General features: G+C 50.1%; 2 protein-coding genes across 5 annotated transcripts in view; both read right to left on the reverse strand.

The window, feature by feature from the left end:
* Positions 1-4,276, reverse strand: GAPDH (glyceraldehyde-3-phosphate dehydrogenase). Of its 2 annotated transcripts, none has more exons than XM_053556478.1 (11): positions 4,053-4,276; positions 3,741-3,787; positions 1,964-2,063; positions 1,779-1,885; positions 1,571-1,661; positions 1,350-1,465; positions 1,175-1,256; positions 746-976; positions 557-640; positions 368-465; positions 1-264 (listed from the first exon to the last, which is right to left on the reverse strand). In XM_053556478.1, the coding sequence occupies exons 2-11, from the start codon at positions 3,767-3,769 to the stop codon at positions 195-197; spliced, it is 1,008 nt and encodes a 335-aa protein (XP_053412453.1). In that variant the 5' UTR covers positions 3,770-3,787; positions 4,053-4,276; the 3' UTR covers positions 1-194. The 2 variants fall into 2 exon arrangements, with proteins under 2 accessions (XP_053412453.1, XP_053412454.1); XM_053556479.1 differs by having other exon boundaries at positions 4,070-4,170.
* Positions 4,277-6,709: 2,433 nt separating this feature from the next.
* The window catches only part of NCAPD2 (non-SMC condensin I complex subunit D2), a 30,064-nt gene continuing 19,096 nt past the window's right edge, over positions 6,710-17,677 (reverse strand). For 2 of the 3 annotated variants that reach the window (XM_053556471.1, XM_053556469.1), the window contains exons 16-32: positions 16,981-17,155; positions 16,088-16,172; positions 14,049-14,182; positions 13,575-13,707; positions 13,397-13,481; positions 12,720-12,887; positions 12,274-12,443; positions 11,196-11,307; positions 10,994-11,117; positions 10,761-10,934; positions 10,260-10,437; positions 10,077-10,171; positions 9,549-9,629; positions 9,194-9,377; positions 7,783-7,909; positions 7,538-7,693; positions 6,710-7,058 (exon numbers count right to left, since the gene is read on the reverse strand). In XM_053556471.1, coding sequence (XP_053412446.1) covers positions 6,973-7,058; positions 7,538-7,693; positions 7,783-7,909; positions 9,194-9,377; positions 9,549-9,629; positions 10,077-10,171; positions 10,260-10,437; positions 10,761-10,934; positions 10,994-11,117; positions 11,196-11,307; positions 12,274-12,443; positions 12,720-12,887; positions 13,397-13,481; positions 13,575-13,707; positions 14,049-14,182; positions 16,088-16,172; positions 16,981-17,155 — 2,267 coding nt within the window. In that variant the 3' untranslated portion in view covers positions 6,710-6,972. The remainder of the gene's footprint in view (positions 7,059-7,537; positions 7,694-7,782; positions 7,910-9,193; positions 9,378-9,548; positions 9,630-10,076; positions 10,172-10,259; positions 10,438-10,760; positions 10,935-10,993; positions 11,118-11,195; positions 11,308-12,273; positions 12,444-12,719; positions 12,888-13,396; positions 13,482-13,574; positions 13,708-14,048; positions 14,183-16,087; positions 16,173-16,980; positions 17,156-17,677) is intronic. The other variant, XM_053556472.1, reaches the window with a different exon arrangement.

The raw sequence follows: 17,677 nt of genomic DNA on the forward strand, positions 1-17,677 counted from the left end.
CAGGGAACTTTATTGATGTTACATGACAAGGTGGGGCTCCTTAGGCCCCTCTTGTTCTTGAGGGGGTCTGGTGTGGAAACTGTCGAGGGGAGATTCTCAGTGAGGTGGGGGACTGAGTAGGCAGGGGCACCCCAGCAGCTAGGGGCCTTTCTCTTCCTCTCGTGCTCTGGCTGGGGCTTGTGGTCTGGGGGTTCTTACTCCTTGGAGGCCATGTGGGCCATAAGATCCACCACCCTGTTGCTGTAGCCAAATTCATTATCATACCTAGAAAATAAATTGAGTCATTAAAGGCTATTTTCCAAGCCAGCCACCAGAGGGCGCCAGTCCACAAGTTGCTTTCTTATGCCTACTCATCTGGGCCACATACCAGGCAATGAGTTTGACAAAGTGGTCGTTGAGAGCAATGCCAGCTGCAGCATCAAAGGTGGAAGAATGGGTGTCACCGTTGAAGTCAGAGGAGACGACCTGGGATGGGAAAGAGAGGGCTAAGTAAGTGGCCAGCCGGTTCTATTCAGCAGGGCCACCCAGACACACCAGCTCCCCACCCTAGCAGTACCTGGTGTTCAGTGTAACCCAGGATGCCCTTGAGGGGGCCCTCTGCTGCCTGCTTCACTACCTTCTTGATATCATCGTATTTGGCCTAATAAGGTAAAAAAAGTGGATGTTCAGGTTCCACCTCACCTCCATTTTAACAGAGACAAAAACAACCCCCGCCCCACCACCCACCTTTCTAACCCTCACATACAGCCTTCTCTAGACGGCAGGTGAGATCCACGACCGACACGTTGGCAGTGGGTACCCGGAAGGCCATGCCAGTAAGCTTCCCATTCAGCTCAGGGATGACCTTGCCCACAGCCTTGGCTGCACCAGTTGAGGCAGGGATGATGTTCTGGAGAGCCCCGCGGCCATCACGCCACAACTTCCCAGAGGGGCCATCCACAGTCTTCTGGGTGGCAGTGATGGCATGGACTGTGGTCTGGAAAGGTGGAGTGAGGAAGTGAGGCCCCTCAGAGGCTCCCCACATCATCATCTTCCACTTCCCTCATCCCCTCCTTGGGAAGAATTAAGACAGACAGACTGGGGACTACTCTTCAGAGCCCCTAACATTAGGGCTGGGTTTGGGAGGAGATCCAATGCCAAGAGAAAAATGAACAAACCCCCCACTCTCTCATACCATGAGTCCCTCCACAATGCCGAAGTTGTCATGGATGACCTTAGCCAAGGGGGCTAAGCAGTTGGTGGTGCAGGAGGCATTGCTGAGAAGACAGAGGGGCAAGTCAAGGGAAAGCTCACTCCCCCGCACAACAAGTCCTACCTGGCTCATTTCCCACTGCCTTTGCCCTCCTCACCTGACAATGCAGAGGCTGTTTTCGTACTTCTCATGGTTCACACCCATCACAAACATGGGGGCATCAGCAGAAGGGGCAGAGATGACGACCCTTTTGGCACCCCCCTGTAGGTGAGCCTATAGAGAAACAGTTAGTTACAAACCCAGGTTCTGCCTTGGCAAGGCTGAGTCATTGTCCCCTTGCTTCCTGCTGCCCTGAGTTAGCCAGCCTCTGGCACTTACCCCAGCCTTCTCCATGGTGGTGAAGACACCAGTGGACTCCACAACATACTCTGCGCCTGCCTCACCCCATTTGATTTTGGTGGGATCTCGCCTATGAGAGGAAACGAGGACCAAGTCGAGTGACATGAGGTACCATGTACCCAAGGTGGTCACGCTATCCCAGGTGCCTCCCCAAAGCACATTTTCCTGCTCCACCTTCTATACTTACTCCTGGAAGATGGTTATGGGATTTCCATTGATGACAACCTTCCCGTTCTCAGCCTTGACTGTGCCATGGAATTTGCCATGGGTGGAATCATACTGGAACATGTAGACCTAGGGAACAAGCAGGCACATCAAGGGGCTGCCCCTTAACCAGGCAGCTCTGCACACCTGATGCAGGGTGGCACTCACCATGTAGTTGAGGTCAATGAAGGGGTCATTGATGGCGACAATATCCACTTTGCCAGAGTTAAAAGCAGCCCTGGTGACCAGGCGCCCAATACGACCAAAACTAGGACAAGTGGAAAGGAGAATGGAAGGAATGAGAGAAATAGAGGATTCTTCCTGCTGGGTGAGCAGGCCCTGGCTCATTGCTAAGTAGGCAGATACAGCACCCCTCTAGACCTCCAGAAGTCCCAAGAGGCCTGTAGTTCAACCCTACCAGGCTGGCCTGGCTCCACAGCATGGTAGTAGGTTAAGGCTCCCGTCCTACCCAACACCCAGTCACGTTTAGTCCTTCAAGGAGAAGCAGTTGTGTGGGGCACTGCCACCCACGGGCTGGGCACAAGCTTGGCACATGGCATTTAATCTCTCATGTCCTGGAAATGCTTGCTGCAGCCTGGCCAAGCTTCAAGCTACACCCTCCAGGGAAGAGACTTGTACACTCATCATCTCCAAGCTCAAAGGGCAGGAGTAAAGGTCAGAAATTAACCAGCAGGGTGAGCCCACCTTCTACAACTCCATTCTACAAAAGGCACAGACACAGAAGCAGCAATTTTTCAACCCCCTAGTCCCAGGGTTCTGATTTGCTAATCCTCCTTCCTTCACAGCTCTTTCAAGAAACCAGGAGTGGTATTAACAGGGTGTTAAGTGGGAGAAGGGGGAGACCTGAAGCAGGGGCCCCACCACAGAAAGGTCAGCAGCTATATTTAACCTGGGAGCAGGGTGAGCAGAGATCTGGTTTCTGAAAGATGGAACTAGTTTCCCAAGGTTCACAGTCACTCAATCCTCTCATTGACCTTTACAGCCTGGCCTTGAGGGTCGGATCAGCTCTAGATGCCCACGGGAAGGAGCCTCCAGGTGAGGCGGAACAGGAGGGGATGCTGCCACAGAGACCATTTTGTGGTGGAAATTTTCTAACTGCCCATGACTCAGCTCCCCCGGATTGGCATGAAGCCACAGCTACCACACCTTTGGGAGGGGGGGCCATAAGAGGACCATAAGCCCACTTGTTTGATTCGTCAGAGTAGGATTCATCGTCCCTAGATGAAGGGAAATAAGGTTTGTGGCTGGAGGGCCGGTGTACAGCCAGTGCGGTCAGCAGCTGCATTCTGTGGGCAAGACCCTCTTTGAGCAAGAACCCGAGAAGCCTTGCTTCACCAGGTTTACCGGATAAAGGAGACTCCACCCTACTGAGGCAGCAGCCGGAGGATTAGTCATCCGCAAGCCAAGAGGAAGACTGCAGAACTCAGGAGAGTTTCCTAACGGGCTTCATTCATTTCCCTCCGGGTTGCAACATGGCGGCCGAGCCACCGCAGCGCGCCTCGGCCAGTGCAGCAGGCTGCGCACTGCACCCCCAAGGCACCCCCGCAGGCCGGGGAGGGGGAGGGGCGCCTATCCGGGCACGTGACCCCGCAGAGCGCCAAAGAGAAGAAAGGAGCCTCAGTTGGAGGATGGGGATGGATCCCAAGCGAGAATGGAGTCTGTCTCATTTCTCTGCAGTAAGTGGAAGGCTCAGGGTAGCCTGTGCCCGAAGGAGCGGAGTTACCTAAGGTGCAACAGCCGGGGGACAGGGGACACCAGGTTCTTAGAGGCAGGAGCCTCTGTTAGGTCGGGGCGCTGACCTTCAGTTCTCCTTGGGAGGATCCAGTTCCCCCACTCCTTCCACCCAGCTGCAAAGATTCGGGTCCGGCAAGACCTGCAGACGCAATGCAGCTCAGGACCCCACCCTAGCCGTTCTTTAACTCACCCGTTTATTCCGACCTTCACTTTCACCATGGTGCCTCGGGGATGCGGCTGCGGGGAAGGGGAAGAGAAAGGTAAGCATCCAAGCGGGCCACCTGACGCCCGGGGCTGAGCGGCAGGACCCCAGCCACTGCACACGCCCACTCCTCCCCTCCCCCAGGTCTCCATTCCCACACCAGGCCGCATCACGTCCTCCGCTCGCCCTTGCGATATGCTGCCCACCCGGCTTGTGCCGGACCCCGAGGCAGCTCAGCCACACTCCGCCTGTGCACACCCCCTCGCCCCTTCAGGCCAGCCCCCAGCCTCCCGCTGTTACTTTTTGCGTGTTTGCACCTGGTGCTGCACTAGAAGAAGCGGCTATCTGACGAACGGGAGGACCAGAGAGCGCAGGGGGACGAGGCAGGCTCCATTTATAGAAAAGGCGGGGGCTGGGGCGGGGGACGTGGGCCCCGCCTCCCGGGTGGCTTGCCCAGTCCCAGCCTGAGAGCTCGAGGCCTGAGCTACGTGCGCCCGTAAACCCGCTAGTAGCCCGGCAACTCCCTTTTTAGTGTTTTTGGCGCAGTTCGACTGTGCACGCACCGAACGTGTGGGCTCCGGACTTAGAGCGGGAGTAGGGGTAGGGTGGAGCAGAGGTTGGCCTGAGGAGGAGGTGATCGGGAATAGTTCCCAGGACGGGATTGTGGGAACACAGACCAGGGACTCCAGGACTGGGGCCCTGGTGAGAATTTAGGACATCAGGGAGCCAGGGACGTTAAATTTGCTAGGCAGGAGGACTTTGGGAGCTGGTGGGATGGGGAGTTGGAGCCAGAGCCCAAGACTGCTTGCGGCTGCACGCGGCCAGCCTCCTCCTCTTTCTTTCAAAGGCTGAGCGGCGGGAAAGTTGAGGAACTTCTCCTCTAGGCTCTTCGGTAGTGACAGAGGAACAACTGAAGCGAAGACCCAGGAAGGGCCCTTCCCAGCCCCCACTTCTCCCCACCCCCACCCCCACCAACTCCTGCCTCCTAGGCTTTCTGGGACCGGGGCCTGCCTGGGCTGGGCTTTGGGCGGCGGGGGCCTGGAGAGGAAGGAGGGTTGGGAGGAGGCTTGAGGGGGAGGTTTCTGCACAGAAGGTCACGATGTCCTGCAGCCTGGGCAGCCTGGACCTGATAATTAGCGCAGACAAGCCAGGCCCTGTGCGCACCAGCTGCTTCCCCGCGGACTGAGCTCCTAGGGAGAAGATGGGGTCATGGGTGGGGCTGGGATGGTGTTGGCCCAGAGGCCTCCCACAAAGTCGTTCCTGGGAACCTGAGGAAGGAGACAGTGTCTCTTTGATCACCTCCAGCCCATGGCGGAAGTCCCTCCCCATCCTGAGACGTGCAGGCAAGTTCAGGAGCCAGGGACTCCCCTTCACTGCTACACCGATGGGATGTTGAGGGCAGAGTGAATCCAGAAAGGGTAATAAAGTGGGAGAACAGTCTTGGGCACAGGGTAGGAAAGGCTCCCCTCCCCTTCCCACATATTCTCCGGAGGTAAAGGAAAAGGTCTGTCATCCTGCACAGGTCCAGGTTTGGTTATGAGCTGAGGATAGGGGGAGGGCTGGGTGCCCAGCACTTGAAAGGAATGAGGGCTTTTAAGTGGGGTGGGAGCAAGGTGGCCTTTGCCCATCAGCAGGTGCAGGGGAAGGGGATCCTGGGGTCCCTTTTGCTGGCCCAGCGTAATCTGACACCAGCCCCCTGCCCTTCTAGCTAAAAGCCTGGGGCTAAGTTTAGCCAGCCTGGGGTGATAATCTTTGCTTAAAAGGTAGGGAGTTAGCTGTCTCAGCCCAATCCAGTCTTTCTGGGGCTGACCTCCCTCTTTGGGGCCCCAGAGCCAAGGCTGTCCATATCTGGCAGCCATTGGCATAGCTGGTGCTCAGGCTTTTCAGGATCACAAAGTGCAGGGCCAAGAGGGCCCCTGATGATGAAGACAGGACAGGATAGGGGTAGGGTTGCAGTGGAGCCTGGGGGATTGGCGGCCCCCACCTCTGAGGCCACTCATCTACTGTTGAAAAGGCTCAGCTAAACCGAAATGACCATTAACCCCTTCCCTGCAGAGGACTCAAGAGCCTCTGTATGCTCCTGCACTACCCAAAGCATGATCCTGAGGTACTATCTTCCCCTTTGCTTCATGCTTGTCATTTTTCATTAGTGTCCTCCTCCCTCCCCACCAAAATAGGAAGCTCAGTGCCCAGAGAGCGATACTGATGCATCATGCTGTTGTCATGACAGCAGAGACACCAGTGTGGTCATGATGGCAGGCTCACTGCCTCTTCCCTGACTCAGCAGAGAGGACTGTGGAGCTGAGGAGGGAGGGGTACATAGGCTTTAGGGGACAGCCCACCAGCCACATGGCCTGTACCCTCTCATCTCTTGCAGACCTATAAAATAGTGAGGACTGCCTAGCAGACAGACCTTGTCTCCTAGAACCAGAGGGTGGGCATGACCTGACCCCTCACCTGGCCAGAGCAGTTGCCAGTCTTTGGAGATGAACTAGAGAACACCCATGGGAGGTGGGGTGGGGGCCAGGGAACACAGAGGAAAGCAGCTCTTTGTCTGGGGGAGGCTATCTCAACCTTGTCTCTGTTGACAGTTTGGATTGGATAACTCTTTGTTGGGGGGGGGTGCTGTCCTGTGCACTGTAGGATGTTTAGCAACATCCCTGGCCTTTGCCCACCAGATACTGGTAGCAGCCCTCCCCCACAGGCTATGATAACAACAAAGTCTCTAGGCATTGTCAAATGTCCTCTGGCAGCAAAACTGCCTGAGGTTGAGGAGCACTGAAGTGGAGTCTGGACATTGTACGATTCTCCAGCCAGGCATCTTGTCACCTGTGCAGGCAGGAAAAGGGACAGTGGGGAGCAGGGGGGTTCATCTGTACTCCTGGGCTCACCCTCTGGATTGATAACCCTCTGCCTGCTGCACGAGTCTGGGCTCATGAAAGGTGAAATGAGACAAGCTTAGGAAAAAATGTCCAAAAATCTATAAAAACATTTATTATTAGAAAACATGGAGACTGACAAACATTCCAAAGTGAAAACAGCTAATGAAGTTCAGTTAGGCTAGTTTAAGAGAAATGCCTTGCATTTTAAAGATCATGTGTTTTAAAAAATACATAGGAGATAGGCAAACAAGTATATTACAGAGGGTTTGGAATTGGAATTCAAGGTCATCCCACATGATACGCTGCATAGGAGAGATGGCAAATGGCAAGAAGACTTGCTAGGATCTGTGCCTTCGAGTGGATGCCCTGCGAATGGGGGTCATTTTCTTTGGTGTCTCATCTTCAGTCATCTTTGCTGAGAGCTCTATTCAAAGAATTGGAAGGTAAAAAAAAAGCTGAGTCACAAAGATGGTAAAAAATAGATGTCAGAGAACAAATGGAACAATCCTGATCCCAACTGCATAGGAAGACACCATGGAGCAGTGGAGGCTCTACAGCAGGACCCTTTGGAAACCAGGACTCCACACCCCAACCATGTTCCTTCTGGGTCAGTGCTAAGAAGGAGCATCATGGGCGGTGCCTGTGGCTCAGTGAGTAGGGCCCCGGCCCCATATGCCGAGGGTGGCGGGTTCAAACCCAGCCCCGGCCAAACTGCAACAAAAAAATAGCTGGGCGTTGTGGCAGGCGCCTGTAGTCCCAGCTGCTCGGGAGGCTGAGGCAAGAGAATCGCGTAAGCCCAGGAGCTGGAGGTTGCTGTGAGCAGTGTGACGCCACGGCACTCTACCCGAGGGCGGTACAGTGAGACTCTGTCTCTACAAAAAAAAAAAAGAAGGAGCATCATACCTTCCTCACTGGACTCATCACTTGAGAAGACAACTTTGGTTTTCTTTTTAGCAACTCGCTGCTGGGTGTTTGGATGCCGACGGATAGTACGGCGGGGCTCAGGTGTGACAAAGTCACTGTCTGAAGCTGCAGAAGCAAGAGGCTGGTGCCTAGAGACTAGAAGAAGCAGGAAGAGATGCTTTAAAAAAAAAAAACGAAGAAAGTAACCATAGCTTGAGGGGAGGGCACAAGGTAGCCACACATACCAGTGGGTTGTTTCCTGGCTGATGGAGCTCTCTGGCTAAGTCCTTGGCCATTCTCAAGCTCCTCTATTCCATCCAACCCTCTGGTGTGACAAGCCCGAAGCTTCTGCTCAAACTCATCTATTATAGCCTGGAGGGAACAAAAATTAAGAACAGGTTTGGAGGCTTGGTGCCCATAGCACAGTAGTTAAGGCACCAGTCACATACACTGAGGGTGCTGGGTTTGAACCTGGCTTGGGCCAGCTAAACAATGACAACTCCAATAAAAAATAGCCAGGTGTTTTGGCAGGAGCCTATAGTCCCAGCTACTTGGGAGGCTGAGGCAAGAGAGTCGCTTAAACCCAAGAGTTTGAAGTTGCTGTACGCTGGGATGCCACAGCACTCTACCAAGGATGACATAGTGAGACTGTCTCAAAAAAAAGAAAAGGTTTGGAACATATTACTTCTGCGATTAAAGAGAAACAGGGCTATGAAAACAGAGGTACTTTAAATACTTATTAAGTGACAGAAGCCAATCTGAAAAGCCTACATACTATATGATTCTATCTATAGGGGTTTGGCCAATCTAGGAAAGGCAAAGCTGTGGATACAGTAAAAAGGTCAGTGGTTACCAGGGGTTATGGGGAGGGAAGGATAAATAGGTGGAGCACAGGGATTTTTAGGGCAATTAAACTATTCTGTGCCATACTGCCATGGTGGGTACATGTCATCATGTAGAAGGCTGTAATGGAAACTTTGGACTTAGGGAGATATTCTTAGGGGAATGTAGGTTCATCGACTGTAAATGTACTGGTCTAGTGCAGGATGTTGATGGTGGGCAAGGTTGCATGTGTGGGGACATGGTATGTGGGAAGTCTTTGTATTTTCCACTCAATTTTGCTTTGAACCTAAAACTGCTCTAAAAGAGAGTCTATTAAAAAAAAAAAAAAATCAAAGGTTCAGTGCCTGTAGCTCAAGTGGCTAAGGTGCCAGCCACATTCATTGGAGCTGGCAGGTTTGAATCCAGCCCGGGCCCCCCAAACAACAATGACAACTATAACCCAAAAAATAGCCAGGCATTGTGGCGGATGCCTGTGGTCCCAGCTACTTGGGACGCTGAGGCAAGAGGATTGTTTAAGCCCAAGAGTTTGAGGTTGCTGTGAGCAGTGATGCCACAGCACTCTACCCAGGGCAACAGCTTGAGACTCTGTATCAAAAAAAAAATAAAAAAATTGAGATGGAAATCTGTTAAGAAAACAAGAATTAGAGATAGAAAATCTAGTTTAGGGTCACTCTAATAACTTGATTGCAATCAAGCTGGGGATCAAGTAAGACAGTAATATGACTACAAGAGCCCCAGAGCACTGCTTAGAGAGCAGATGTAGCAGCCAGGCCTAGAACCCAGTAGGTGCCCAAGTGTCCCTAGGCAGCTCACCTTGCCCTCAGGCTTGGCCCCACGCCGCAGCTTGCTGGCAACTGACAAAAAGGCATTGAAGATGGATTCATCTGACAGTTTATCTCCAAAGCAGTCAAAACTGTCAAGCATTTTACGGAGGCCTCGCTCTGTAAGGGGCAGCTGTGACACACAGTAGGCCAGGTCCCGGTGCTGCCGCTCAGTTCTGCAGATGGCAAAGGCTTTGTGAGGAGTGGTGAGATGCAGGACATTAAAGGCTCACCTTTCCCGATCAGTCTCCCACGGTCCCAAGGATGCCTCTTGGGGTGAGGGGGAGACAGGTTCTTCCCCTGCAGTGTCCCTCTCAGCACAAAGGCTCTCAGGGAGGGCAGCATACCGGGCTGTGCGGAACCGCTGACACAGCTTTTCCACCAAGCTCTCTGTCTGCTTGTCCTTGGTGATATAGGACAGGAGCTGCCTACAGAAAGGGGAGATGAGGACATTTCATGGGCCCAGGTCCAGCTTTGTTGTCCACTAAAACCAACCCAGGAACCTCTCCTAGTGCTGGCTTCTCAGATGTTCTCTGTCACAGCTGGGCTTGCTTCCAACCCCCACTGCCCCCAACGTCCCATGCATCAGAAAAGCCCCTTCCCCCAGGAATTTTCAGTAAATGAAAACTATTTGGTGAGCATTACTACGTGTCTACCACACTAGAAACCTCATCTTACTTAATGTTCTCAAGAACTAAGAGGCACCATGTTATTAGTTACATTTTATAAGAGAGGCAATAGGCACAGAGATTTTAAGTTATTGCCGAAGGCCATACAGCTAAAAAAGAAGCAGAGATGGAATTCAAATACAGGTTTGTCTGATTCCTGAGCCTGTGCTATGTGAAAAATGTCCCCCAAGGCCCAGGGAACTATACCTCATGATGGTGTGGAAAGGCTCTTCCTCCACTCCCCCCTCAGGGTCTGACAGGCGGCTAATGATATCTGGAAGGAGATTATAGATTGTGTTGCCCTGTAAGACAGAGAGAGAGAGATGAGGTGACCTACATACTGTCTCTGCAGCAAGCCCCCAGTCGCCTCTCCACCTCTCTGTCTCTCACCTTGTGGGAAAGCTCATTGAAGAAGTTCTTGGCCAGGGCAGCAATCTGAGGCTCAGGGTCAATGAGCAGCACTGCCATCTCGCTCACTTGCCCCTTTACTTTCACCAAGTCCTTAAGGATGAGGTGGGTCATCACCAGCCCTGCTGTTTTCCGCACTTGTGGAGCTGGGTCCCGGAGGCTAGGAATAGAATCTCAGGTCACTGGGACCAAAGCCTTTGGGCTTTACCTTAATACTGGTAGAAAAGGCCCTTAGCAGCAATCCATTACCCCATAATACACCATTCTAGAAGCAGTTAGAAAGCTGTCTAGAGTTGAAAGTTAGAGTTGGAGAAGTAGGCGAAGCTTCAATCCCCTTAAAGTCATCTTAGTGATGGGCCTGTACAGGTCAAGTTCGAGGTAATGCTAACAACTAGGGGAACAGAGTCTTAGCGACCTTCACACTGACTTACCAGACTCCCAGAGCTCTCAGGGAATACTACTGCTTTGTGAGGGATCTCTTACCGAGCATATAGATGAGGTGTCCACGGGTCCACCAGGTTTGGGAAGCGGATGGCCAGATCCCCAGTGGCGACCATGAGGTTAGACCGGACAGTGGGGAGTGAAGACTTTTCTAGCATGGTGAACAGAAGACGAAGCTGCGAGTCACAGAAGGTGGCACTAGAGGCAAGGAGAGGACTATCAGGGAAGCATCTTACCCCATCCTCTCTGAGTAGGTGGGACCAGCCTCGGCCTACCTGATCATGCAGAACTTGCTGAGAGCAAGTGAAGCAGCTGCAGAGAGGTCTGGGTTGCTATAGAGGCCGGGATTGTTACAGACTTTAAGCAAAAGTGGAACAAAGGCAGCAAGTGTCTGTTTGCCTGTTGGAAGAATAAGTTTAGGTTTGGGATAGTTACCTCATTTGGGGAGAAACTGCTGAGTATAGCCATTTTTCTTACCATCCAATAGTTCCATCTCGCAGATACCACGCATCAGTTCTGCCTCCGTGTCATCAGCAGTCACCCCAACTAGTCCCATCTCCTCCTCCATGGTGGTCTCAGAACTTATATTCTAAAGGGAATGAAGCCAGGGATCATGGGTAAGCAGAAACAACATTTTTGATCCCAGCCTGTACTTTACTTTGCAAGAATGACACGAGGAAAGGCAAATTCTACAAAGCCATTCATAGACTAGTCAAATGTGTCAGTAAAGAGAAAGGATTCCTGAACTGAACAGGGAAAGACATAATTTCCTGTATATTGTAAGACAGATGGATCATGTCAAACAGTGATTCAAGGTCACAGAGGTCAGACCTTACCCCACTGCTGCAAGGTTCTATGTCTTATTTACCTGTAAGACATCACTGCCTCTAGTGGAGAGAATAAGAGGTTCCATCAGATGCCAGGCCAGTATTGACGGCTGACAGAAAAGGGTGTGTGTGTATGTGTGTGCATTCATGTTCCAACAAACTGTGCCTCAGAGACAGACTATTTATTTATTATTTTTTTTCCCCCGGTCAACTTTGGCAAATGGATATTTATATATTTTTTGAGACAGAGACTCAAGCTATTGCCCTGGATAGAGTGCCATGGCATCATAGCTCACAGCAACCTCCAATTCGGGCTCAAGTGATCCTCTTGCCTCAGTTTTTCTATTTTTAGTAGATGGGGTCTTGCTTTTTGCTCAGGCTGGTCTCGAACTCATGAGCTCAAGCAATCCACCTGCCTCCCAGAGTGCTAGGATTATAGGTGTGAGCCGCCACACCTGGCCTGGAACAGATTATATTTAATAGTGACGTCTCTAACTCCATACTCTGGAATTTAACTAAAACATTCCTTCCTGAGTTATTAAGAACAGACTGTTCCATCTTTGTCTATGCTAATCTTTACCAGGGTAGCAACAATGAAGAAGCAGAGATTCTTCACTTAATAGCAGAGAAGCAGAGATTCCCAGAAGGAAATGTTTTGAGCTTAGCTCAGGAAGTAAGTCTGGGAAATGCTTAAGACAGGATCCCAATTGCCCAGGTGCTTCATTCACCTTCTTTGGATCTTTAGTCTTGTGTTCCTGTTCTTCCCGAAGAACTCGGCGCCGACAGAGCTCTCCACTCACTGCCTGTTCCAAATGTACCAGCTGCTGCAGAGCCACATCCCCAGCCAGGGACAGCAAGTTCATGAGCAGGAAAGTGGGGAGCATAGCAGGGGTCTCCTCTGGAAGACAGGGAGAGGGAAGGCAAGGAGAATAGATATAATCAACCCGAATCCCTCCACTTTGCTCATGTGCTACTGAAACTAGTAAAGAAGTAAGACATGGCAGTGAGGGGGAGGGATATAAAGTGGTCCAGCTTCAACTTGGACAAAATGAGACAGTGTATTGTTGATAGGCTGCTGAAGAAAGTGGTGGTGCCAGCAGCTTCCTGACTTGCAGGGAAAACAGAGAAGCTGGCTGCCTACCAGTGGCCCATCAACTTCCCTCTTTCCACTCACTTGGGTCCTCTTGGGTTGTGCTCTTCTGCCCCAGCTTCTCCAGGGCCTGCTTTGCACAGCTATGCAATATCTGGGCACAGAGTACCTCAGGGCCCTCTGCCAGTTGGTATATGAGGGTCACTGCCACTTCTTTGAATGGGATCCAGAGTGGGTCAGGGTGGATAAAGCCTGCACAGAAGGGAATAGTTTACTACAAAGGCTCAATTTTGCCCAAGGTTCTTCTGGGATATTTTTTTTCCTTTCTTTCTTTTTTTTTTTTTTTTTGGTGAGACAGTCTTACTCTGTCATCCAGGCTAGCGTGCAGTGGCATCACCACAGCTCATGCAACCTCAAACTCCTGGGCTTGAGTGATCCTTCCATCTCCCAAGCAACTGGAACTACAAGCATGCACTACCACACCCATCTAATTTTTCTAATTTTTGTAGAGACAGGGTCTTGCTAGGTTACCTGGGCTGGTCTCAAACTTCTAGCCTAAGAGACCCTCCTGCCTCTGCCTCCCAAAGCTCAAAAGAGCCCCCTGACTGCCTCTTTTTGAGACAGTCTCTCATCACCTAGGCCAGACCATGGAGTTAACCCAGCTCACAGCAACTTCAAACTCCTGAGCTCAAGCGACTTCAAACTCCTGCCTCAGCCTTCTGAGTACCTGGGTCTACAGGAACCCCTTCTTGATAGCTCACCTTTTGTGACTGTCTCCCGTAGTCGCTCAAACAACCTGTGTTCCTGAGGCAACCGGAAGGGAAGGTGACATTTGTCCAGAGAAGGCTATGAAGAACAAGAAGATAAAATGTGGGTATTTATAAAGGTAGACAAGAGGATCTCGACTGTTCTTAGTTTAGACATACCATATCTACATACCTTTCTCCTGTCAGAGATGCTGGCAATGGCAAGGCACACCTGCTGGGCCAGCCTATAGTCCTGTGGAAATTTCTCATCCAACCCTATGCTCACCAGTGTGTCCAAGTTGCTTCCCACAATTTCTGGTTTTCCTCTAGAGGAAAGAAGCCACAGAGTGAAGGGCAGGCATGGAAAGGACTCTGTGTGGGGGATAATGCCAACAGTGCTAGGTACCAGCATCCAACACAGGTTGTCTAGAGCCGTGGAACACTATAGTCAGGCTCTGACATAGGGCCAGTTCCCTGGAGTCCCTCTTCCTCTATTGAAGCTCACCGTGTTGACTAGGCAGTGGAGCTGGCACTCTTACTATTTTCTTTTCCATTTAGGTAGCAGCAGAGCTAAGCTGAATTTCATTGCTACTACTGAAGGAAACGGAACCTTCTCAGAACCTTCCTTTCCTTTCCCACCCTGCTGCCTATCAGACCAGAGCCTCACCGAGCCATCATGCCAAGAAGCATGACAGAGGAACAGCGCTCCAGGGGAGAGCAGGGGACCTTTTCGGTGGCCCGTTCCCATAACAGTTGGGTTACCGCTGGTTTCAGTTCACCCTTGTGCACAAACTCACAGATCTGAGGAGAAAAAAAGGCTCAAGTAAAAAAATAACAAATTTCCAACCCCTAATCCACATCTCTGAAGACAATATTAAGGACCTGATGTGGGCAAAAGCAATACTTATGAATGGAAAAGGAAGACGGAGGCTCAAAACATAAAGTAGATTAGGAAGGTGCTTCTCTCTCCATTCTCAACTTTTCTACTCTCATGCCTTCAAAGCAATATTTATTAAAGTGACATTGAGGTGGCTCCTGTAACTCAGTGGGTAGGACGCCAGCCACATACACTGAGGCTGGTGGGTTCGAATCCGGCCCCAGCCAGCTAAAGCAACGACAACTGCAACAGAAAAATAGCCGGGTGTTGTGGCAGGCGCCTATAGTCCCAGCTACTTGGGAGGCTGAGGCAACAGAATCACTTAAGCCCAAGAGTTTGAGGTTGCAGTGAGCAAGGCTGATGCCACAATACTCTAGTCTGGGGCAGCACAGTGGAGAAAAAAAACAAAACAAACTGGCCTTTTGAGTTCCATGTGGACCCATAGTTCTGGAGATTTCTAGTAAATTTTCTTGCTATTAGTACAAACTCAACATATGTAAAATGGAAGCCATCCTCCTTCCTTGTCTTTTCATTTTGCTAACAGTTCCAACATATGCTTAAAATTTCAGTAGTCACCTAATTTTTTAATCATCAGTCACTTAGACCTACATTTTTCCTTTAAAACCTGTCTGCTGTCAGGTCCATGCTGTAGCTTCCAGGCCTGGATCCAGCCCTCTGTCACTGAACACCACAATGCCCTCCTCCAGCCTCCTGTCCCACCTTTGCCTCCTCACCACCCAGCTCACATCAACCTCCCGCTTCTGTGGCTATTCTCCCCTGGCTACTGTAGGCTCCTGTCTGTAGCTAGCCAGAGAGATCTTGGGCCAGTCTCCACCACTAGGCTCCCTTCTTTTTCCGCAATGAGGAAGAGAGTGTGGTAGCAGGAGCACTCCTCCCAGTGGAAGCTGGGAAGCGGTGCCACTTCCACTCCTTGTGCTCATGACATAAATGCTGGGGAGCAGATCTGCCTCGTTGAGATGCTAGGTCCCTTCTAACAAAGTTCTAGACTCCGGAAGTCATTCGGGGACCTTCACAATTCAGTTCCACCTACATTCTCAATTTTATTATCTTTCCCAGATGATAATTTTGAACCAGAGTACAAATCTTCCTCATTCTACAATATGGGCTGTGCTCTTTCTACAGTTTCTATCTGAAATGCTCTTCCTCCTACCTCTAATTCTCTAAATCTTACTCATCTTTCGAGACCCAGCTTAAGTCCTACCATCTTCAGGAAGCTTTTCTTGATCATTCTACATCAAGCTGCTGTTTTCTACTCTGCACTCCTCAGAAGAGCATAAACGTCAAGAGCAGTGGTTCTCAACCTTCCTAATGCTGCAATGTATTTTCATTGTTAAAAAGGGGTAGCAACCCACAGGTTGAGAACCACTGGTCAAGAGTATGTTTTCTGCAGCTCTTAGTACCTGAGTTTAAATCTCAAACTTTGCCACTAACTAGCTGTAACTAGCCAAGTTCCTTAACCTCTCTGAGTCTCGGGTTTCTCATGCAGATATAATCTGATAAGGTTGTGAGGATTAAATAATATGAGTAAAGTGCTAAGGATAGTGCTTGGCATCTATTAAACACATATAAGTGATGTTATATAATCATTACCAGTGCTACTTATTTTAGTACTTAATTATCCACTACATTGTTGTAAAAGTGTTTTGTGCTTTTTGGTTACTAAGTAGACTGTTAGTTCCTTTAAAGTTGGAAATATGAAATATGAAATAGTCTTACATTTCTTTATGGGGCTGAGTAAAATCATGGAACACATAATAGTAACTCAATAATAACTGTTGAACGAACAAAGAAAAAGTAAGAAGACTTACAATTTCCTCAAGACATTGAATGGTCCCAGCTGAGGCATCCAAAAGCAGCAAAGAGAGATTCTGAATCAAAGCCTGGGTCTTGGCTCTGTGGGAACAGCAGAGACCCAGGGACATTTAAAAGACTGATAAGTTGGGGTGGTGCCTGTGGCTCAAATGAGTAGGGCACCGGCCCCATATACTGGAGGTGGCGGGTTCAAACCTGGCCCCAGCCAAAAACTGCAAAAAAATAAAAATAAAAAAGACTGATAAGTTAGCCAGATGCAGTGGCTCATGCCTATAATTCTAGTATTCTGGGAAGCCAAGGCAGGTGGATTACTTGAGCTCAGGAGTTTGAGACCAGCCTGAACAAGAGTGAGTCCCTAGCTCTAAAAACTAGCCAGGCATTGTGGTGGGCGCCTGTAGTCCCAGCTACTCAGGAGGCTAAGACAAGATCACTTGAGCCCAGGAGTTGTGGAGGTTGCTGTGAGCTATGACACCATGCGCTCTATCAAGGGTGACAAAGTGAGACTGTTTCCCAAAAAAAAAAAAAAGTCCCAATTACTTGGGAGGCAGAGGCAGGAGAATCGCTTGAGCCCAGGAGTTGGAGGTTGCTGTGAGCTGTGATGCCACAGCACTCTACCCAGGGTGACAGCTTGAGGCTCTGTCTAAAAAAAATGTAAAAATAAAACTTATAAAAAAAAAAAAAAAGACTGGTAAGTTGAACTTGGCTATCCCACCACAGTGTTAGATAACTCCTTTAGAATGCACTTGGTCCTGAGCCCTATCACAGACCTACTGCCTATGAATTTGGAACTCCTCTGGAAAGAAGTCCCCTCCTCCCCTTTAGGAGTCCAGAAAAGTCCGGTAAGCAGCTGAACTCAGAGACGTCAGTAAGGGATAAGTAACTCATATACCTGGCAGAGTCCCCTTGGGGGTTGAGGTAGAGTTGGCGATAGGCGTTAAGCACAGCTTCCCGGACACCAGGCTCCTTAGACCAGATGAGAGGCAGCATTCGTCTTACCCCAAATAGGGCCTGGGGTACCCCAAATTGGAACACCATCACAAAGAATTCAATCACTTCCTGTACCACTGAAAGGACAGATAGAAATGTCACCCATCTACTTGGCAAAACTCTCCAAATACCTAAAGATAGAATCTTTCTTGATTGTAGCAACATGCATATAAAGGCCTCTCTCAGCCCTGAGAATGTCGACTCCTATAATACCTTATAATAAAATACAGTATGCATTAAAACATCTAAGCAATAGAAATGAAGACCCCTGCCTTTTAAAGGAGCAGATACATTATCAATAAAATACAGACAAGAACCCTAAGACCAGCTGGGTATGGTGTCATAGCTTACACCTATATATAATCCCAGCACTTTGGGAGGCAGAAGTGGATTGATTGCTTGAGGCCAGGAGTATAAGACCAGCCCAGGTAAGATAGCAAGACTCTACCAGTACAGAAAAAAAAAAGAGAAAAATTAGCAGGGTGTGGTGACAGACGCCTGTAATCTCAGCTACTCCGGAAGCTGAGGCAAGAAGGTATCTTGAACCTACAAGTTTGAGGTTGCAGTGAATTATGACAGAGTGAGACCCCATCTTTTTT

This window comes from Nycticebus coucang, chromosome 12, assembly GCF_027406575.1.
Source record: "Nycticebus coucang isolate mNycCou1 chromosome 12, mNycCou1.pri, whole genome shotgun sequence".
Classification (NCBI taxonomy): domain Eukaryota; kingdom Metazoa; phylum Chordata; class Mammalia; order Primates; family Lorisidae; genus Nycticebus; species Nycticebus coucang.